The sequence below is a fragment of the Fundulus heteroclitus genome, chromosome 11, assembly GCF_011125445.2.
Source record: "Fundulus heteroclitus isolate FHET01 chromosome 11, MU-UCD_Fhet_4.1, whole genome shotgun sequence".
NCBI classification, from domain to species: Eukaryota; Metazoa; Chordata; class Actinopteri; order Cyprinodontiformes; family Fundulidae; genus Fundulus; species Fundulus heteroclitus.
This window is the reverse complement of record NC_046371.1, coordinates 24,964,554-24,987,349: the sequence shown is the minus strand read 5'-3', so window position 1 is coordinate 24,987,349 and position 22,796 is coordinate 24,964,554. Positions and strand designations below refer to the sequence as shown.

Genomic DNA, 22,796 nt, shown 5'->3' with positions numbered 1-22,796 from the left:
GCCCGTATTTCCTTTAAGTGTATCAAAGTCATGGGTTGCTAAATACATATGCATGCCATGCTTCAGTTTTTTATTTATAACATAATGAAAAAAAAAAAAACATTTTCCTTCCACTTCACCAATACATATACATACTTTGTGGTAATTAATCACACAGAATATCTCAAAATACATTGAGGTTTGTGGTTGGAGCATAAAATGTAAAAGGGTTCCAGGGGTCCGACTGTTTTCAGTCTAAAGACACCTACTAGGCTGATTGCTAAAAAATGTATGATTTATGATGTAGATACATGAACGGGCTTTACAGAAACAAGGTTATTTTCACCGTTAAGCAAATGTGCATTCCTTGCCATCCTTCGTGTTGAGAAGCTTCGTTTAAATTTTTTTTCTCGCAAACTATGAAACTGTATAAAGGCGCAAGTATGCATCGTCATCCTCGGCTGAACATTTTAAGACGAGGGGATTTGAGGTCCTCTGTGGCCTAAAACGACGATGGCGGTAAAAGGCTGAGCCTGTGTCTGCGTAACGCGACAGGATGCAGTGGCCGGCGGTCTGAACTAGGCTGCCGTTGCTCTCTGCCACTTTGATGTTTTTTTTTTTTGCTTGATGCGCTTTTCACGCAGCTGTCAAGACATCAAAGATTGGGTTGACGTTGATGGTCTGCATGCAAATGAGCTTCTGGCCCCCTTAAGCAGCATCCTCCGCTAGCATGACTGACAGTCTGCTCGTCAAAATCGGCACCTGATCTTTTGCTCTGGCAGAAGAAGACGCCTCACTCTTCTGATCCTGCTGTGCAGGTTCAAACTGTGTTTAGGTGTATGGTGCTACATAGGAAATGACTACATATGATGTTTAGGGCTGGGCGATATGACTTAAGAATAAAATTTCAGATTTTATTTGACCAAATCCAATTAATTGACCCCCCCCCCCCTTTCATTTTATGAAAACAAATTACAGAAATTATTTTTGATTAGTTTTTTTATTGCAATCGCCTCGTCTGGAAATGGACATGAATTCAAAGTGCATCTAAATACAAGCTTTGAAACATGCTTATTAAAGCAAACAATGAAATTATAACATAAAATGTTTGCTGTGACTGGTGTTGCACATCTAAAAACTTAAAAAAATAAGTCAATTAAAACATTAAAGTGCCTCGTCTTAGGGTAAAACTATTTCCCCTTTAGAGTATTTTGACAATATATTTTCCTAAACAGGCATTAAACTTTACGGTGCAAATTTCATAGAAGCCCAATCGAGTGCATTGGTCAAAAAATAAATAAGTAAAGCAAAATAAAAAAAATCACAATTTCCAACAAAAAAAAAAAGAATGAATTGCAAATTTAAATTAATCATTTAAATCAATTTATCACCCAGCTCTAATTGTTATTATTGTACTATGTTGAACTACTGCTTCCTGCATCACACTTTTTCTAAAGGTGTAGTTACATTTTCTTTTTTAACTTTACAGAAAACCTCAGTATGCGTAAGTCTGTCAGCTCTCTGAGTAAAAAAAAAAAGCTGCACCTTCTCACCATTATTAATGTTTGTGCTAACAACGGGGTTTCAAGTCACTCTTAAAAAAAAAAAAGATCAAATTCAAGCAGAGTTGCATGTCGTTTTGTCTGTTCGCTCACCGAGCCTGCATAAGAACCTTTGTAATATTTCACCTCACAACGCTCTACTTGCACAAAGATAAGAAGCGTGCAATCCGATGTTCCAGGCCGGATCGGACTTTATGAAGTCTCAGTCGCATCTGCTTGTAATCCCATCATCCCTTCTGAAATAATAAAAAAAAAAGACAGGAAAAACAACAAAAACAAATCCTCCTCCACACAGCACCAGGTGGTATGTTCGTGTAAGGCGATTGTAGCCTACAAATGGCTCTGCGTGTTAAGCCTTCTCCAGCCAGCCGTGCCTGGTGTAATCAGGAACTGGGTCAGTCAGATGAAATGTGGATGCGGCAGACTAGATCAGGAGTTCGTCTCCGCTCTGAATGCGTCGTCATCCGTGTAAACGGGCGCACCGTTTTAGACCTACGCGGGTAATCTTTCACAATCCCGTTGACCTGGTCGTCCCACACTGTGACTTGTTGGAGGCGCTCTGCCTCTGGGACTTGTTGGTTTGGGACCCTTTCTGTGGGCCTAATATCAAAATAGATTATTTAGATTGAACACAGATACACACTGTCACACATAGAGAACCTACAGCCTGCACCAAGTTTGCATCATGTCACACAAAAAATAAATTAAAAAAATCAAAAGGCTTCACAGTAGCACACAAAACAACTGATTTTGTATTCAGAGCTGATCATAATGTCTGCACAGAGGAGTAAATAGCAGCGCTGTCTTCAGGACAGTGAAGTTATATTTAAGGCAGAAGCATGGCGGTATTATAAAGGTTTGGTATTTTTTGTTTGCTGATGCAATGAATAGGCCGTTTATTGGCTTGTGCCGGTGCCTTGTTCTCACACAAAGCACAAAGAGCGAGAGCTGAAAGGAGACGGAGTAGCGTGGCCGGGAGTTCAGCTATAGTGCTCATCGCTGTCATTGATTATTTAAGCACTCATTCGTGTCTGAATAAGGGACGGCCGAAAGCACATGATCTAAACACGGATCACAATTATTGCGTCCTGTGCCGTTCAGCTGAGTGTATGCGAGCGCTGACGATGTGCCAAAACAAGAAGTTGCTGGTTATTTGCGAGAATGGCTGTAAAACTGATGAAGGTTTGCTGATAATGGGTTACGGTCACATTTTGGTACTTTGCGTTATCTTTACTATGCGGCATACACTTCCCTTGGAGGTTTAGTATGAAACGGAGAACAGCATGGAGTCATGCTTCCCTTTGTTTTTCTTAGACGTCTAAATGAAACGACCTGTCATGACGTGAACATGTACTTTCCTATACCGCTAAGACTTTTTCTAATTTTGTCACATTGACACCAGAAATTGAAATATCTTTCATAAACTCTGATATGCTAAAAGTGGAGTGTATTTTGAAGCGGAAGAGAAATGACTCATGGTTTACTGATTTATAAATAAAAAAATAAAAAGTCTTTTGGGCATATATCTCTACCAATCTTGATCACCTATCATTTCGTCTTCAGTACAAAACGGCTCAAGCTCAGTTAGGTTGGATGGAGAGGGTCTGTGAAAACCTAATTTAGTGTTTTGCCTGAGGTTTCTAATTGGATGTAGTTCTGGACTTTAACTGGACCATTTAACAGTGTTATTTTTGTGTGTGTGTTTGTGTGTTTCAGCACATTTTGACACAATACCACCATGTAAAGAAAACAGAATGGCCTTAACTACCGAACAAGCAAAAACTACATGACCGGCACCCACCCTGTATTTAAGGCCTCTAGGCTTTCTTTAATGAACAAAGACCAACATTATGATCTATCTGTGCTGTTGAGTTTGTTTTTTAGACAATGAGTGGGTCTGAAAAACAGTGGGTTAATCCGACAACGCGTTCCACTTGCTGCCCGGCCAAAAACGCCTACCTATTCTCCACATAACCGGAACACATTTAAGCTAATGTGCTGACGTTTGCGCATCCAAGCTAACTTAAGCCTGAAGTTAGCATCCCATTTGCACCAGGATTTATATAGAGAACTTTAAGCTTAATATTAAAGGTATACTATGCAACCGGGGTTGATTTTCCAGCGAGGCTCCCCCCAGAGGGCGAAAGTAAAAGTGCACTGTCATAAAGATGCTCAGCTGTTCTGGTTTCTCTGTCAAGCCAGGCGCGGTTGTTTTGAGCTTAGCAGACAGGCGAACGCAACGAAAAGTGGAAAAAACGGCAGTACAAACAATGACTAACACAGTGAAGGTATGAACATCAAGCTTCCCTCAGCGCTATCTTGGCGAGGCGGCGGCCTCGCCAAACTCACGTTACCGCCTCGCCGTCATTCAAAAAAAATAAAAATTAATAATAATAATAATTATAATTATAAAAAACTCTATATGCTTGCATGTTTATTTTGACGTTAACACGCGGTTCTTTGTTGTTGCTTTCGCGTGTGCATATAGTGAATGGCAGGGCAAACAGTTCTCGCCGTAAAGCAAGACCGACTCTCGTGGTCTTGCACGAGACTTCTGAGCCTGTGGGTGCGGGCCGTGAGCTCTTGCAAGTACGGTATTTCCCCCACAGACCACCAGGGCGGCCGAGAAAACCTTTGTTTGACCTGAAATGACTCATTTAATCATCCAAAACGGTATGGAACACATTAATTAACTGAAAAATGTTGCATAATATGCCTTTAAATATATCACAATATATTGTCAAGTAACGTTGTTTGTATATTATATCTTAACAGGACTTGTAGTAACGTATGACCTTTGAAAGAATATTGCCGTGGTGAACCTTCAGGTGCTGCTTTAGATTTGTGCTATTTTCCCTACTTGGTGGCCACATTTACCACACCCTACCTCCGTAATACATTTTGATTGATGGATCATATTTAAAGAATGACCATAGATCCTTTCGGGATTTCTGACACCCAAACTCAAATTGTAGAATGTGCCGCGGCTTTCGTCGTCCATTAATGAATTCCCTTTTAAGCCTTCGGCTGATTGTTTACATGCAAAATAGGCGGAAGTACGTCGGACAGAGCACCCTCTAACATTTTTGTCTAGTCTCGTCAACGGAAACTCACACACATCTTGTCGCGTTTTAGTCGCCAGTTAGCCATGTTTATCCCGTCATCGCCTCGTTGTCGTCAGAAAAGTAAAAAGGGGTGTCAACAACAATATTTGTCATTGGTGACGAAAACAACACGGCCTTTCAAACACATGAATAATGCTTTGGTTTAAACCATACCATTGTATCCCTACCTGGACCTTTAGGGTGTTCACTGTGTTTTGCAGCGTTAGCTTCATGCCATACGTAGCATCTAAGCAGGGAATTTTGGGATTATCTGACCAGAACACCTTCTTCCTCTGGTCTGCCCCCACATTCCTTGTGGCAAACTTTACTTAAGGCTTTCTTTGAACAATGGCTTCCTTTGAGTGAGCACAGCTAACATTTAACTTGCTAACAGACCTGATCTTTGGGTCCCTGCAGCACCTCCAGCGTTTTAGATGTTATAATTGTTACGGACGTCTTTGTGGTGGTCTATCGTGTGTAGATTTATTGTATTTTTTTTGTTTTATGTGAGCGTGCTATAAACACTTTTGCGTTTTTACCTCTTCCTTCATTAAGAGAGAGAACAAAACAAGAATAGAAAAACAGGAGTGCAGATTCAGCCGCGCAATCAGACTGACTGCTGGGAAAAGAAAGACCTCTGTAGGACAAGCTCTAAAAATAGGACATGTTCATTTTAATTGGATTCACAGTTAATAATTTGTGGAGACGATAGAGCCTTTTAAAAGGACAACTATGTAGGTCTTTCCTGTCTGTGTGGCCGGAGAGAAGCTGTCAGTCAATAAAAGTTCACTGATGCAGTAATGGGAAAAAAAAAAATGTGAACAGGATTCACTGCAGAGAAAAACTGTCAAATAGTCTAATTATTAATACGTCAGCCTTTGTGTTATTTTCATGGCTTAAAGGGGGACTGAAAGCACGGCATGTTCTTTTCAGTGATGGATAACATCTTCATTTAGTTTCATGCTAAGGCGTCACAAATAAAACGCTCTAGTCTGATGAAATTACTGAGCAATAGGGATCTGAATTCAAACTCTGCATAGCTGTCCTGCTTTGAAACACTCCGTGGGACTTGATGCTCCAAGGTACAGGGGAGGGGATCTCTGGCGTTTCAACTAAATGGTGCACTGCAAAAAGAGAACAAAAAGTAAGTAAAATTTTCTTGAAATTAGTGTATTGGTCCTTGATTTTAGCAGGTAAATAAGATGATCTGCCAGTGGAATTAGTATTTTATTAGAATTAGATGAGTTGTTCCTATATTAAGTGCAAAAATTTTATTCCATTGGCAGCTCATCTTATTGACCTGCTCAAATCAAGGGCAAATACACTAATTTCATGAAAGTTTTACATATTTTTGGTTCCTTTTTTTCAGTGTGATGACTGGAAACAGAGAAAAAAAGGCTTGAACGCCTTTTTTTCCCCCCTTTTTGGTCCTGAATTCTATTTTAAAGTGAACCAACAAAAACATTAAACCCACCCAAAACCATCTGCTGGCAAATGTAATGACATAAAGCAGCTGAGGAAATAAATTTGAGATGGTTTGATATAATCAAGCCCCTAAGTGCTCAGTACTCCATCATAGCCTGACCCTCACGAATCAAACCAACAGGTTCGGAATCGGCTCTGTTTCATGAACCCTGTGGTTTAGGTATTGAAGTTATGTCATGAACGATGTGAAGCCCGCTCCTCCGACTGCATCTGGTCCGGCAGAGAGAGAGCATCGATTCTGTGTCCGTCCTTTGATCTCCCCCTCTTTCCTGATTCTCGTTGCAGATTGAAAGCTCTGGTTTCAACCGGAGGCAAAAACGTCCAGGCGGCCTGTGACTGGTGAGAGCAACACATACACATCTACTCGCTTTCTGTCTCTAGCAGTGGTACAGAACAAGAAGACAGATATTTTACAGATAAACATTTGCAGTCCTTACTTTAAAAAAAAAAAAAAATGCTTTAAAACACTGCGCCCTCTCATTACTGCTCTCTGCTGGATAACAGCCTCTCTTCCTATCTCACCGACGTTATTGTCTCTGGTTGCTCCAAGGCTCTTCTCTCATTTGGATGACCCCTTCCTGGACGACCCCTTGCCCAGAGAGTATGTGTTATACCTGCGGCCCAGTGGACCTCTGCTCCAGCAGCTCTCCCAGTTCTGGAAGCAGTCGCGCCTCACCTGCGGGAAGAACAAGGCCCACAACATCTTCCCTCACATCACCCTCTGCCAGTTCTTCATGGTAACTTTATGCTTTATGCCTTTCAAAAAAGTCAATTCCTAACCTCAGTTTTGTTTTTTCAAACCTCTTTTGCTTAATTCAGCATAAGACACAAGTTCCTCTTTGTGGCGACAGTTTGTCTACGTTTGAATTTGCATGAATGCACATTTCCTGCACACACACATATCTATATCCATCTATCTATAGATGTATATCTATATCTATATAGATATATATCTACATCTATCTATCTATCTATCTATATATATATAGATATATATATATCTATCTACATCTATCTATCTATCTATCTATATATATATAGATATATATATATATCTATCTACATCTATCTATCTATCTATCTATATATATATATATTAGGGCTGGGCAACGATTAAAATATTTAATCGCGATTAATCGCCCTGATTAATCGCGATTAATCGCGATTAATCGCATTGTATTTACAAACTCCAAGAATGAATTCAAAAGTAGTGTAAAGAGCACTTTTATTTTAATGTTCTGCTGCCATATGAACAAAAGTGTTGTAACATTTGTAGCACTTATTTTATACTGGATATTTTCAACCCATCTATTGAATTTAGTGCACTAGTTGATCTTTTCTTCATAAGAGAACAAGCACTGCAGCCAAAATATGGCCTTTTTTGACCTGCTGTATATTAGCCAGTCCCTACGCTTGATGTATCATGACATAACTGTTGACCTTTTGGGTTTTGTGGTTTTTATTTTATTATTACAATTTAATAATAATAATAATAATAATAATAATAATAATAATAATAATAATAATAATAATGTTATGTTCAGTGTTTTTTCGCTAATCCACCTCTTATATATTTCAATCCTTATGTAATTTTGTCTGTGTTGTGTGCACCTGCCTGTTGCTTTAATCCTATAAATTTCCCCGTCGTGGGATAACAAAAGGATTAGCTAATGTTATCTTATCTTAAATAACACTTTTTAATATATGTACTAGGTTCTTTCAAGGTCTTAATTACATGTTATGTGTGGGCTCCAGTAACATCCATCCATCCATCCATCCATCCATCCATCCATCCATCCATCCATCCATCCACTGATCTACCTGGATGTTCCCTGGAGGACTGAAACGCCTCAGTCAGTGACGTCAGTCTGTGGGTCTGTCGGGGCAATGAGAGAAGTTTCGTCTCCTCTCTCCGTTTCTGGGGCTCGACGTTTTCATGTTTTTTCACGTGCTTAGATAAATTTGTTGTGTTTCCACTTAAATGAACCGGCTTTTTACAAAACATACAGCTTGATTTCATTTACGGTATTAAAATAAAGCCGAACGGTGCTACTTCCTCTGTTCATGTTTTTTCGCTGCTGCGTTCTCTCTCAGCTGTTTGTGTATTAAGTTTGTGTGAGAGCTGAGTGCGCGGGCCAGGCTGAGCCTGCGTGCTGATTGGCTGGCGCCGCTGAGCCATGTACGAGAGGGGAGGGGGAGAGTGCTGCCGTGACAGCGCGCTGCAGTCAGCGCGCCTGCTGACTGACACTGACTGAAAGCATGATGTGAGCAACATGAGTTAATGCGCGATAAAATAAATATCGCCGTTAATAGTCTAATGAATTAACGCGAAATTAACGCGTTAACTTGCCCAGCCCTAATATATATATATATATATATATATATATATATATCTATATAGATATATATATCTATATAGATATATATATCTATATAGATATCAGTGTTGTAGTCAAGTCACTATGCCTCGAGTCCGAGTCCAGGTTCGAGTCACCAGTGTTCAAGTCCGAGTCAAGTCCAAGTCATTAAAAAAAAAATCCGAGTCGAGTCCGAGTCGAGTCCACTACTCATCCGAGTCAAGTCCGAGTCGAGTCACTATTGACGTGTGACGTATGACATGAAGCAGTAACATTCCATTGCACTAATAACTCTTTCGCTGTAGTTACCCTTGGTTTTACTCGGTAAAACGACTGCTTTTAAGACGTCTCCTAACCGTGGTTTTTAAACATTGTTGTTATGGAACGCGCAACAGCGACTCGAGGTACGCTGATAGGCCGCATATGAAGGATGTTAAAGCCGCAAGCGGCGTCGATCGGCCCTCGCAGCCAAGCGCGCTCCGGCCGGCGGGCGGTGTTCGCGCAACGCCGCGGTGCCGGCCGGCGGGCGGTGTTGTTCAGCCACCGCAGATGCTGTTACGCATTTCCCTCGCCCGTCCACCGGGCGATTCCCACAAACGCGTTCGGCAGTGTTCCCCCATGACTCACAACAAATCGATGCAGGTCGATGCAGCGAGGAGATACAGCCGTTGGATAATGATAATGCATTTGGCCACCGGACCGGACTAAATTGTTCGGCGGGTCGGAAAATTTATACCGATTCCTGGACGGTGACTACAAACAGAAAAAAAAATGCAAATGACGCCATGAATGCCGAGCAGGAGAAAAACAACGACTTACCTTTCTATCAACTCGGCCCGTCTTTCCGATCCCTCGACACTCAAGCCATCGTTTGAGCTGAACGTTGGTATGTTGTTCCACAGTTCTACCAGTAAAATGGGCGCCTGGACATCCTCTTGTGAAAGTTTAACAGCGGAAAAGTCGATCATATCGTATCTGTTGCATGCGTAATGGCTGGCTGCTACGTGCGCTCTCACACTGTTTGCCCTACATTAGCGGCAAGGGGCGTTGCTCATGAGATGGTGACGTCACGTGCGCGGTACGGCATTTAGATATTATAATCATACACCAAATAATATTCTAATGACATATTAAAATTATAGCCTAATGATATAAAAAAAAGTCGAGTCTTTTTCTCAATTTCCGAGTCAGAATGATCTGAATGTAGGAGTCCGAGTCCAAGTTCGAGTCATCAGTGCTCAAGTCCAAGTCAAGTCACGAGTCTCTAAATTTAGCTAATGACTCGGACTCGAGTTCGAGTCTCGGACTCGAGTACTACAACACTGATAGATATATATCTATATAGATATATAGATATCTATCTATATCTACATCTATATATATATATATATATATATATATATATATATATATATATATATATATATGTATGTATGTATGTATGTATATGTATATATATATATATATTCACTGTTTTGAATAGGAAAAAGACATTCAAACTGCTGGTGGAGTATTTCTGAAAACTCATCCACTACTATTAGAGATTCCTGCCAGTCAGAGAAGGATCATTTTCTCTGCCAGGGCAGATGTTATAGTAATCATCATGATAAGTGCTGCGTTGTGTATTCGGGACGTTGCTGGAACCAAAGTGCTGGAATCGGGACCGTTTGAGGACGGGTTCCTCGTGGCCGTGACGCTTTCTGAGAGAAAACAATCAGATCCTGTGGTTGACCTTTTGATTTGGTTAGAAATGTTTCATAAACAGTATCTTGATAGTTAAATTGAAGCTTTTTGACAAAGTAGCTTGTTGTGGTTATTTATTTTTTTATTATTTAATCTGAAAAGTTCAGGTTTTATATGTACTTAGTCTTTTTTACTATAATTCCCCTAAAAAAAAATCTGGAGCACCCAGTTGCCTTCAGCTAGAAGTCACCTAGTTAGTGATTAGTCCACCTGTGTGTCATGGAGCTAGACAATTTATTTAAATCCAGATATATAGCGAGGGGCCTTTAGAGAGAAATATGATGAACAAAGAGCATCATGAAGACCAAGGAAAAGTCTCACACAGCACTGTTCGATTCAACCTCTGAAAATGGAAAACTGCAGACCCTAACAGGGCATGGCCGTCCATATTAAACAGCAAAGCAGTTCAGTTCAATTCAGCTGATTTATATAGGACCAACACAACACACGCACCATGAGTCTCTGCTCCAGCACAACTGATTCCACCACTCAAGGCACATTACAAAAAACTCTGATCAGTCAAGTCATACATACATTCCCACTGATCCTAGTTTTCAAACAAACAATGTAATCAAGTCAACTTTGTTATTCAAACGGGTTAAAAGGTTTTCTATCTAAGGAAACCCAGCAGATTGCATCAAGTCACCGACTTGCAGCATTCTCTCTTCCTGGATGAGCGTGTAGCCACAGTGGATAGTTGCTTTAAGCTGCGGCGCAGACCTTTCAGCAATCTCCCGTACTGAGCATGCATGCTAAGCAGCAAAGAGATGCGCCTGTAGCTTTGGAAGAGTTACACAGATCCACAGCTCAGGTGGGAAATTCTCCCAACATGGTAACCATTAGTCCTGCGTCCCATCGAAAGCTCTTTAGAGGACAGAGCAAACACATTGAAGGAGGTGCTCTGGTTATACGAGCACGAGACGGCACTTTTTGCTTTTCACGCACGCTTTTCATTAGCGGCGTGTCTTTTCTTCTCTTGCGTTCACTGATTGTCTTCTGTACTCCTCAGTGTGCTGATGAGAAGGTAGAGGCCCTGACCGACGCCCTCCAGGCCACCGTGGCCAAGTGGAAGGGACGCATCCCCATGCCTCTGCCCCTGGAGCTCTACATCTCCTCCACCTTCATTGGACTTTTCGTGGAGGAGCAGATGGCCGAGGTTCTGAAGAGTTTTGCCGCCGACTTTGCGACCGAGGCAGCATCTAAAGCAGGTTGGTGCCTTCAGTTAAGGGTAGAGCGTGGGTATGTTCTTTGGAACCCAAGGCTACTTTGTTATGACTTAATCACATCCTTTTGGTCCCAAAGGTGCAGATTATGGAGTAATTTGGCTGTAGCTGCAAAAACGGATCTAAAAAACAAGTAAAATGTTCCTAAAGTTAGTGTTTTAATCCTTGATTTGAGCAGGTAAATAAGATTATCTTCCAACAGAATGAGTATTTCTACTCCTAAAATAAGATAATTAGACATCCTGTACTTAAAATAAGCAGATGACGATGAATTGTTCCTATTTTAAGTGCAACAATCTTATTCCATTGGCAAATCATCTTATTTACCTGCTCAAATCAAGGACACATACACTCATTTTAAAGAATATTTTACTTATTTCTAGTTCCGTTTTTGCAGTATATAGAGCAAATTAATTTCTATCCATGAGAAAATCGTATCATTTTTCTGGATGTTTATGCATGTGTGTTTTTTTTTTTGTTTGTTTTTGTTGTAGACGCCCACGTTGAGCCCCATAAGAAGCAGCTTCACGTCACTATGGCCTACCACTTCCATACCAGTCACCTTCCAGTTCTGGAGAAGCTGGCCAAAAGCCTAGACGTGGCCGCTGGCTGTGATTGGCTGGCCGTGCTCCTCTCCAGGGACATTCGCTTTGCTAACCACGAGGTAGCCCTTCCTCTACCAAACCCGTAGCGCCTTTTATGAAACCCTTAACCCTTAACGCTGACCCCCCCCCCTCCTTTCCCCTCCCGCAGACGCTTCAAGTGATGTACCCGTACGTGCCTCAGAACGACGACGAGCTTGAGCTGCTGCAAGGCGACTTCATCTTCATGTCCCCGGTGGAGCAGAGCACTGCCAGCGAGGGCTGGGTGTACGGCACCTCGCTGGGCACGGGGCTGTCCGGCCTGCTGCCCGAGAACTACGTGAGCCACGCCGACGAGTCGGACACATGGGTTGTTCACGGGTAAGGGTGGAAAAGCTGCGTTCACGACGAGCGTGCTGCCGCAGGCAAGCCGCGCGACTTTCCAGGTGCTCTGGGTAAATAAAGCTGAGTTGGCTCTTGTCCGATTGGCAGGTCTCACTCCTTTCTCAACTGTGCCTCTCCGTCCACGTCCGGCAGCCTTGCGGGAGGGCTGCTGTTTGACGGACAGCTGAACGACAGTCTGCTCGACAGTCTCATGGATCCTTCCAGCCTCACCGGCCTCTGTCCGCCTAGGCAGGTACGTTTCACTAAAAGCGTCTCGTCGCCTGGCTGCAAATTTCACTGTTGAATAAAAGGAAGGAGTTTGACGCGAGGTCTGTTCAAGATGACGATGCCTCGCCAGGATTCATTTTTGCACATTATGTCCCACTGAAACCACAAGGTTCAATGTGTTTTATTAGGATCCTATGTGGCAGACCAACACGTGTGAAAATGAAACGAAACCTTTATCAGTCACGTCTAACACTGTAGTTACGTATGCTGGCCTTAGTCATACTGTCCAGCAGACTGAAATATTTTGTGAAATAGCTCAAACTGGTTAGATTGGACCAAGAGTATTTATGAGCTTAGTCAACGTTTCTTAATTAGCTTTGCTTGTGGACCTCAGCACAATGTTCCCACCACCATGTTTTAACATTTTCGGGGTGATCTTGGGTTAGTTTGTTGCCACACGTCGTGTTAAAATGTTCACTTTTGGTCTCGTCTGCAAACGTGACTTCTTATGGATTTCTTTCCAACAACGGAGTCATGGCAGACTGGTAAGAGCGGGCCGCTAGTGTCCTGGGAAGGCTGTGAGTTTCCCAGTTCGAATCTCATAGACCGTCACTCTGAGCAAAGACCCTGAGACCCGTAGCTCCTCGGGCGCCGTAGAGTGGCAGCCCACTGCTCCCTGAGGGAGGGGTTTAATGCTGAGGACACATTTCACTGGAATGTACAAAAGTTGCAATGACAAATAAAGATGACTGTTACTCTTGTCATCCCTTTAATAAATGCCAGATTTATGGAATAGCACGACTAAAGCTCAACACAGAATGGAAGGCTCCAGTCGTGCATAAAAAAATAAAAATATGTCCCAATTATTTTGTATGAAGCCAACTACGGCACGGTGTGGCGCCCAGCAATCTTTTTCAAATCGGTTCAGTTAAAAAAACGTTTATGCTTTTTTTGTTCCACCTGAGCTCTGGAGCTCTACAGCTCCTCCAGAGTTACAATGCTCTCCTTGCCTGAGTTCAGGTGGAGGGGCATTTTGGTAGATTTGTAGTCGTGCCATAATCTTTGCATTTTCAGATGTTTAAAGCCTGGGATGTTGTTTTATAACCTAGCTTGGTTCTCCACATCTTTTCCCCTGACCTGTCCACAGTGTTCCTCTGAGGCCTTCATAGACCAACAGGATTTAAACTGAAAATAAATTACGGGCAGCGGGACTCTAACTAAGAATTAGGTGACTGCTGAAGGCAACAGGTTGCACTGGAAGTAATTTCGGGTTACTGGAGTAATGAATATAAATGCATTCCACATTTCATATATTTTTTACTTTTATTATTTGTAAAATATTTGGAATATCGTGCACATTTTTTCTAACCTGACCCTAGCCATTTGGATTTTGCTCTGCCTAGCTTCACTCACATCCATCTGGGACCACTCCATAGGAATTGCCTTTATTGAAGGCTGGGCCTTATCAAAAATCCTTGCATATGATTGGATAAGCCACTTGTCTGTCATCTTTATCGACGTGCTATTTCAACCACTCACATCGAAGCTAACCCGTGACGCTGTGAGAGCGACGCAGGAAAAAAACAAAACTATTTTTCTTTTTAAATGTGTTTGAGGCTCTAGTGGCACGCGTTTTATTGACAGTGAGCTGACGGGAAGGAGAAGGGTATAACTGCAGAGCGTCGGAACGCCCCCACTGTCGGAACGCCCCCACTGTCGGAACGCCCACACGCCAACGCAAACGCTGATTGGTTCGTTGATTTGCCCACTTCAATACATATGTTTTTTCCCTCCATCTCATTCATTCAGCAGGACGGACGAAAAATGTCCGTCCCGCTGAAAAAATCCGTCCTGAGGAAAAAAATCCCTATCGCAGGGTATTAGTTTTACCTAGGGACCACATGTGATTTGTAATAATAACGGCGTTGTATGCAGACAGATATTAACCGGCTCGCGGTGTCAGGAGAAAGCAACAGCGCGAGGACTATTATGACTATTATATGTAGTAGCCTACGATAGAATTCTGTCCTGTCAGGATAAGGGCTTCTACTGGAGAAACACCCCAAATATGCGACTGCACGTTCAAAAATAAAGCTAAAAAAAAAAAAAAAAAAAAAAAACAACTCACGAAATTTACCAGCGACTGTAGAAAAAAAAAGAAAGCATACAGAGGCAGAGTTGACAGCGCTGCTTCTGTCACACAGCTGCAACAGCGTATTAATTACATGTAATCCCAGGTAAAAAACAGATCCGTGCGAGTAGGCGATTGGACATTTTGCTGCATGGAGCCAGGCAAAGTTGGAAAAACAAAATCCGCTTCCTAGCATAAAGCCTGAAAAAGAAGGACAAATATGCGTGTGGGGCATTCAAAATCCGGACTGTCACCTGCCTTTCAACGGACGAAAGCTTCGGATGCTTTTGTGTAACTCTGCAATATTTTTCAATGTATGGTTTGTTTAATAAAAAACAAGTGTCCTAGTGTCCTTTTATTTGCGCACCCATAAGCGGAGCAAAAATCGGGCATCCTCGGACGGAGCTCTGGATGTTTGCTTACTTTCAATACAAATTCGAAATAATTTATTAAGTTAGACAATAATTGAATTCAATCAATTGGTCCTATGTAGCCCCTAAAGGGGTGACATTTTCAGTCAGTTGATTTATCTGGAAAACGGGTGAGAATTGAACGGATTCAGTGTCTGAAAACATAAAGTACATTTTCCTGAATTGACTTGTATTGTGTCTGACTGCACCTTGGTCTGACCTAAGATGGCCGCTCTGTCGGAACGCCACCAGTCGGAACGCCCCCAGTCGGAACGCCCCCAGTCGGAACGCCCCCAGTCGGGACGCCCCCAGTCGGAACGCCCCCAGTCGGAACGCCCCCAGTCGGAACGCCCCCACAGTCGGAACGCCCCCACAGTCGGAACGCCCCCACAGCTCTGCAGTTACTCCTTACTGACAGGAAGAGGGGGGAAGACAGGCGGCAAAGCGCCGCGGGTCGGAGTCGATCCCGGGCCGACCGCGTCGAGGACTAAAGGCCTCCTAACATGGTTAGCGCTAACCGCTAACAGCTAACAGCTAACCGCTAACCGCTCCGCCACGGGCGCGCCCCGGAAAACAAAACTTGCCAAATCCGGTCGGGAGAAGGGCGAAAACATGGTTTCCACCAACAAAAGCCTTCAGAGCCGTTCTCTGATGTTCTTTTAATGAAACAATATTAGGTAGATTGGACAACACAGAAGAAATAGCAGCATCAATGTTAACGCTTGCTTCCTCGATGCGAGCCGCCATTGCTGTCTGAATCAAAACAGTCTCATGTCACGGTGGCTTCTCCACTACGTCACATCTATGAAACTCCAGCCCTGCGTCCTGATTGGCTAGACAATAAAACTGGTTGGAGAAATCACTCTTTGTGGGAGAGATCCCAGATGGATGTAAGTGAAGCTAAGCGGAGCGATATCAATCTGGCTAGAGCCAGGTTAAATTTTTTCACCACTTCACAAATATTTGCTGCTTTTTTTGTTTTTTGTTGGGCCTGTCACAAAAATCCCAATTAAATACATTGAGGGTGGCGGTTGCTGCGTGTTGCGTTTCCAAGGCGCCGTAAATGCCTGCAAGTTCTCGTCTCAGGTGTCGAAGCCAGGCGCCCATTCCTCCTCGTCCAGGATGAGGCTGTTTGTGTGTCGGCACGGCGAGAGGATGGACGTGGTGTTCGGCAAACACTGGGTCAGCCAGTGTTTTGATTCCAAAGGTGGGGGTGCAGAGATGACTTTGTTTCTATGCAGGGCTGCCAACCTTTGCGTCCTCTTCTCCTTTAAAACTTTGGTTCCTGTTGCACAGGTGGATACGTTCGTTCTAATCTCAACATGCCGTGCAGCCTCCCCCCCAGGATCGGAGGTCATCGGGACTATGAAAAGGATTGCCCCATTACTGTGTTTGGCTCCACCCAGGCCCGTCTAGTAGGTCTGTTATGTGCAAGTCATTCACACAAACACACACAGCAGGTTTGCTTGAATCCATTTCATTTCCTAATGAACCGCTGTGTGTTTTGGCCCATCAGGTGAAGCCCTGTTAGAAAGCCACACAAAAATAGACTTTATTTACTGCTCTCCTTCGCTCCGCTGTGTCCAGACTGCTCATCACATCCTCCAAGGTAGGAGCTCATCCCACAGGCTAGCCTCAAACACATGATCGGGTATTTTGGATGAGGCACTTTACATGTCTTTAAAAGTTAGTATTTGGTCTAAAATGTCCTTATCAGGATTTATCAAGTTTAGACTGGGTAACTACATCAACAATGTGGTCCCAAGGGACTTTAGTAGGAGTCAAAATGGGTTGAAAAGTGAAACCATTATCCACTCGTTCAATGTTTGATCACTTCTGGTGTCTTTTCTACGTTAAAAACAACACATTTTCTCTAAATTACATTATCATTGTGATGATATTGTCATTATTATGAGGTAGTTTTACCTTGGCTTCTCTGTTTTGATCCGTTTCAGGTCTCCAGCTGGAGGCCACGGTAAAAATCCGCGTGGAGCCCGGTTTGTTCGAATGGACCAAATGGGTTTCAGGCACCTGCCTCCCCGCTTGGATCCCACCGGCTGAGCTGGCGGCGGCGAACCTGAGTGTTGACACAACGTACAGGTACAAGGCGACACGGACGTCGTAGCGTTTTATATTTCATGTTACGGTATGGTGGTGAAATGTCCGTCAGCTTTCGCTCTTTATTATCCGCAGACCTCATATGCCCGTAAGCAAGCTGACGGTGTCAGAGTCCTACGACACCTACATCAGCAGGAGCTTCCAAGTGACCCGAGAGATCCTGACAGAGTGCAAAAATCTGGGTAAACTTTTTCACAGTTCAGTTTTAACACAAAGTAGAGCATAAATGTGAATTTCTTGTCAACATTTTCTTTACACTGCAAAAAGGGAACTAACGTAAGTAAATTTCTTGAAATTAGTGTATTTTTCCTTGATTTGAGGATTTAAATAAGACTATTTGTCAATGGAAAGAGTATTTTTACCCCTAAAATAAGATAATTAGATATACTGCACTTGAAATAAGATGATGGAGATGAACTGTTCCTACTTTAAGTGCAAAAATCTTATTCCATTGGCAAATAGTGTATTTTGTCTTGATTTGAGGAGATAAATGAGACTGATTTCAAGAAAATTTCACTTACTTTTAGTTCCCTTTTTGCAGTGTATATCTATATTCTATATATTCTATAATAATAATCTGAATCATGTATTCAGGCCCCTTTCCACAAACAAACTTTCCATGTAGCCGCCCACATAAACTGACAGGATGAGTGAAGAGAGCAATGATCAGAGGGGCCAAGAGGCCCATGGTTGCTCTAGAGGAGCTGCAGAGATTCACAGCTCATGTGGGAAAGTCCAGACAACTATTTTTTTTTAAATAAAGCCATTGTTGGAAGAAAGCCAATGGAAATCCTGATTGCTGTTTGAGAAACGGCATGTAGGGGAGACAGCAAACATGGCGAAGGAGACGCTCTGGTCAGTTGAGATCGAAATTGAACTTTTCAGCCTAGATACAATGTTTGGCAGGACAGTACCGCCCCCACATCAACCTGAACAAACCAACCAAGGGGAAACGCGGTGGTGGCAGCCGGATTTCCATCTGCAGAGGCCTGGATGCGGGTCAGAGTTGATGGGAGGACGGGTGGAGTTAAAGCCAGGGCAATCAGGAAAAACAAAATCCCGTTACAGGCTGCAAAAGACATGGTTGGAGGTTCACCACCGATGTCAGGTTTATTCGTTAAGATGGCCCAGTCAAAGCCCAGACCTAAATCCAAATAAGTAACTTGAAATTAAACATTTTTTGTGAAACTTAACTGCCGAAAACGTTTTATTCTTCACAGTTATGCGTTATGCTTTGTTGCCATATCTCAAAAAATCCTGCTAAAATACGTAGAAGTTGGCTATTTTAAGAAAATGTGAAAAAGCTCAAGGCGTATGAATACCAGTTGCAGCTTGTCCATATGGCAAAGAAAGCTAACGGTATCCCTGGAATGTGTCTTTTGAGTTTTTTTTTTTTTTTTTTTTTTTACCTCTTTCACACAGGAAACACGGTCCTGATTGTGGCCCATGCTTCCTCCCTGGAGGCCTGCACTCGCCAAATACAGGGCCTCAGCCCCCAAAACTCCAAGGACTTTGTCCAGGTTGTCCGAAAGGTCAGTTCTGCTTTATCTCAGATGTTGCTTCCCGGCCGCCGTATCCGTATCCCCCCTCGCAGTTCCTGTCTGCTCCCCGTTCGTAACGCACACATCTGTCTCCTTCGGCTTGCAGATTCCCTACTTGGGCTTTTGCGCTTGTGAAGAAATGGGAGAGACGGGCGTGTGGCAGCTGGTCGACCCGCCCATCTTGCCTCTGACACATGGACCCAATCACAGTTTCAACTGGAGGGAAATGCTAATGCAGGACTGAAGGATGTGCCGTGTTGCTCCCTCTCTTTTTGTCAGCCTGAACCCCTGAGACATTATTTATTTTTCTTCCTTTTTACGTCTCTAGAATCCCATCCAAACTACCGAAAGGACAAAGAGAAACACAGCGTGGCTTCCAATAAAAGACATTATGCAAAAAATGAATAAATAAACTAAAAAAAAATGGCCAATAAATTGCAGCTATGATATATATGTATATATATATAGACGCTCAGGAAAGAGAAAATCCAGTCTGTGGTGAGATCACAGCAAAAGCAAGCTTCAGGTTGGATGGCATTTTGCTGCCTGCCTCCATGGCACTTATTAACCGAGTATGTGGAGGTGCTACAGAGGAGAATCGGACGCTTTTCGAGCGAAGCGACGAAACAAGATTTTCAGCCGAAGCGCCGTCTCTGTCTGCGCCCCCCCCCCCCCCCCTCCCTCTGGCGGAGGGGAAGTGGGTGGTGGCGACTTTGTGCTCTGCTGCCTTTTCACACACTGTGACATGCATTAGTTGAGACACACTTGCTCCACAAGAGATATTTTTTTCCACGTGTCAAAAGTGATTCTTTAACTTGTAGCGACGTCCCCACCGTAAAAGAAGCACAGTAGAAAAGGTCGACAATCAGAAAAGGGGAGCACTGTCTGGTCTTAATTATTTTGTTATTGTTGAGGTCGGTTTTGAAAATTTCTCTTATTTCTGTTCTGCTCCTGTAAATTCCATATCACTTCCTTCCCGCCGTCACACTTATGAGACCGCCTGAACGTTTGACCCGCTAGTAGAGCCTCTGCCCACGTAGCTCATCTAGAGACAGCTAAGCAGACGTAACAAATGAAGTCTATTATATTAATTCACATGATTAACTGCAATGTTACTGTTATGCAGGTGCCTCTACTAAAAGTTACTGCTCGTTTGTCAATCCCCATCCCTGAAACTGTGTAAGCCTCGCAAAGACTTTGCTTTTCAAACAATTGGTGCATTTTTTTTTTTTTTTTACATTAAATAATTTAAGTACTTATTGCTTAAAGCATATTTTTGTTGTATGATTTAAAATCTGTCCATACTCTATGAATAAAAGACAGTTTTTGGAGTTGTTATGGCCTGTATATTTATTATACCCGTCTATTGTTGAGTTAGTGGAAGATGGGAGGGTTGCCACAGCCTCGTGGCAGCGTTATGCTCTGGGGACCGCTGGTCTTCAGCAGAGACAAGGGAAGTGGTGCAGAAATGAACGGATGGAGCCAAACATAGAGCAAGCCTGATAAAAAAAAGTATTTGCACGGGGTGGGTTGAATCCAAATGCAACACTTTACAGATTCCTTTTAGTATCTGTTCGGCTGCTCCCCTTGTTTAGGGGTCACTGCAGCGCTACAACTTGCACGCAAACTTTTAGTTTTAACACTGGATGTCTTTCCTTACACAGCCGGGATTCGATACCCTGTATCAAAGATGCAGAGTTAGCTTGCATTGCCCACAGAGAGAGGGACTTTCTAATGTCTATCCACAAAAAAAAAACACGCGTAATTGCACATATGCACCACTTTGTGGTCTTTTTGTTCCCATAAAATCTCGACAAAGTGTGTTGATGCTTTTTGTGAATTGTCAAAATCGGCAAAAGTTTAAGGGTTTAAAAACAAATTTGCGTGGTACTGTATTTCGTTTCCTATGTTAGGGTTATTAATCTGTCGGACTCAGAAGCAAAGCCACGCCATGCTTTCTACTTTGACGAGTCTTGATTTAAGTCTAGGTAAGCAGGCTGGTGAAGATTCTCAGTCATCCAGGTCATGGTCATTCCAAAAAATGTAAAAAAAACAAAACAACTGGACTTGTTTTCCAAAGTTTGAAGACGTTTTGCTTCCTATCCAGGAAGCTTTCTCAATTCAAAAAGTCTGGAGTAGTGTGGAGCGTCAAGCTTTATACTACTGCCCAAACAAAGGCCTTGTAATGGCTTAGATAACATGCAAATTCAACCAAAACAGGTCCACCCCCTTAGTAATGGGAAAACAGTTGTTTTGCTTTTCACTTTTTTTTGGAAGAATCTAGGTAAGTAGGGCGAGGAGCGCCATCTAGTGTTTGTAAACAGCTACTTGTGGCATTTCTGCATTTGGGGGCTGGCCCCACCAGATGTCGCTGTGGAGCTCCATGTTCGCAATAATCAATGGGACAGAATCGTTCTTTGTAGAATAATATTGTGAAAATGACCGATTCCCTTACCGATAAAATTCTGTTCGAAAAATTTGTGTCTAAATATCTAAGTCTGCCAGAAGACTGACAAGCTCAGTAGGCTAAATCCTCTTGAGGCGCCTTGATATTGTGGCCGGCCCACCAACGTTTGTTTATTTAATGAACATCTGAAAACGCAGTGCGCATGCTCAACACGCTCTCACTAGGCAGAAACATAGACATTATATACATAGACGCGTCGTTGGGCGGGTTCTGCCTCTGCTGCGACGCGTCAGAGCGTCCGCCATGTTAAATGTGGCAAATCTGCATTTACTAAGTCACTTGAACAGTATCAGAGGGACTTTAATCTCAGAATATACTTTGTATTCGTAATATTTTTATTTTTGCAATATTACAAGTTTATTTTCGTATCCCTTTCTCCTGAATTTATTCTCGTAAAGAATAAAAATAATTAAAATAATCTAACCTGCCCTTATTACTCCAGGAGTGAAATCATTCTGCAAACTGTGAACATTCTGAAAATGTTCCCTCTTAATTCTCATAATATGACGTTTTTCTCATAGCATTACCACTTTTATGTTGTTGTTTTTTTTTTTTTTTTTTTTATTGTCCTAGGTCTTTTTTTCCTCATATTAGTAATTTTACCTCTTTAATACTCCCCCAAGTTTCACATGTGACATGGTTTTATGAACTAATGAAGACCACAATGTTTAGATTTAACAAATTGATCCTTATATTCATAACACGTACACATATACACACAGAAATATATATATATACACACACACACAGAAATATATATATATACACACACACACACACACACACACACACACATATATATATATATATATATATATATATATATATATATATATATATATATATATATATATATATATATATATATATATCACACAGCTATTTATTTGGCTTATTTATAATACTTGGAAATCTATATATGCACATCTGTGTCTAAATACTGTAGTCTGTACTGTATGCAAGCTAAAAACCTTGAATGGTCTTGCACAGCTTTTTCCTAGTGTGTCCAGTTTTGCAACATGGTGCAGCCTTAGTTTATAGAAGGCAGATACAAGTAGTAAAAATCAGCCCGAATACATTTCCATGCAGCACAGGAATGAGGCATCTTCTCTGATCCACGTTAACATTAACAGAACTCAACTTTTTTTTCTGCCACATACAATATGGCGGTGACGTTGACGTGCGAACCTGCGCCCAACGACGCGTCTACGTATATGATGTCTATGGGCAGAAACTCTATAGCCCCAAGCTCGGCTCGACCATCTAGGCAAGGCGAATTTATTTATATAGCACATTTCAGTACAAGGACAATGCAAAGTGCTTTATATGGTTAAAACGTTGGAAAATAAAAAAAGGGCACATGTGTGCAGGGAGGAAAAAAGGAAGCAGGTGCTCCAGTGAGTCGTTATCCAATCCATTCCACCTGTTCACAGAGTATGCCGCATCACTTGAAATCCAGTCCGCGTTTTCTCTGCCACATTGC

General features: G+C 42.4%; 1 protein-coding gene across 1 annotated transcript in view; it reads left to right on the top strand.

Annotated features, from left to right (window-relative positions):
- The window catches only part of ubash3ba (ubiquitin associated and SH3 domain containing Ba), a 37,856-nt gene extending 17,672 nt beyond the window's left edge, over positions 1-20,184 (top strand). The window contains exons 2-14 of the mRNA XM_021318813.2: positions 6,416-6,469; positions 6,681-6,867; positions 11,240-11,438; positions 11,948-12,117; positions 12,207-12,415; positions 12,527-12,671; positions 16,274-16,394; positions 16,484-16,606; positions 16,704-16,796; positions 17,143-17,287; positions 17,381-17,487; positions 18,728-18,837; positions 18,953-20,184. Coding sequence (XP_021174488.2) covers positions 6,416-6,469; positions 6,681-6,867; positions 11,240-11,438; positions 11,948-12,117; positions 12,207-12,415; positions 12,527-12,671; positions 16,274-16,394; positions 16,484-16,606; positions 16,704-16,796; positions 17,143-17,287; positions 17,381-17,487; positions 18,728-18,837; positions 18,953-19,090 — 1,801 coding nt within the window. The 3' untranslated portion in view covers positions 19,091-20,184. The remainder of the gene's footprint in view (positions 1-6,415; positions 6,470-6,680; positions 6,868-11,239; positions 11,439-11,947; positions 12,118-12,206; positions 12,416-12,526; positions 12,672-16,273; positions 16,395-16,483; positions 16,607-16,703; positions 16,797-17,142; positions 17,288-17,380; positions 17,488-18,727; positions 18,838-18,952) is intronic.
- The last annotated feature ends 2,612 nt before the right edge of the window (positions 20,185-22,796 follow it).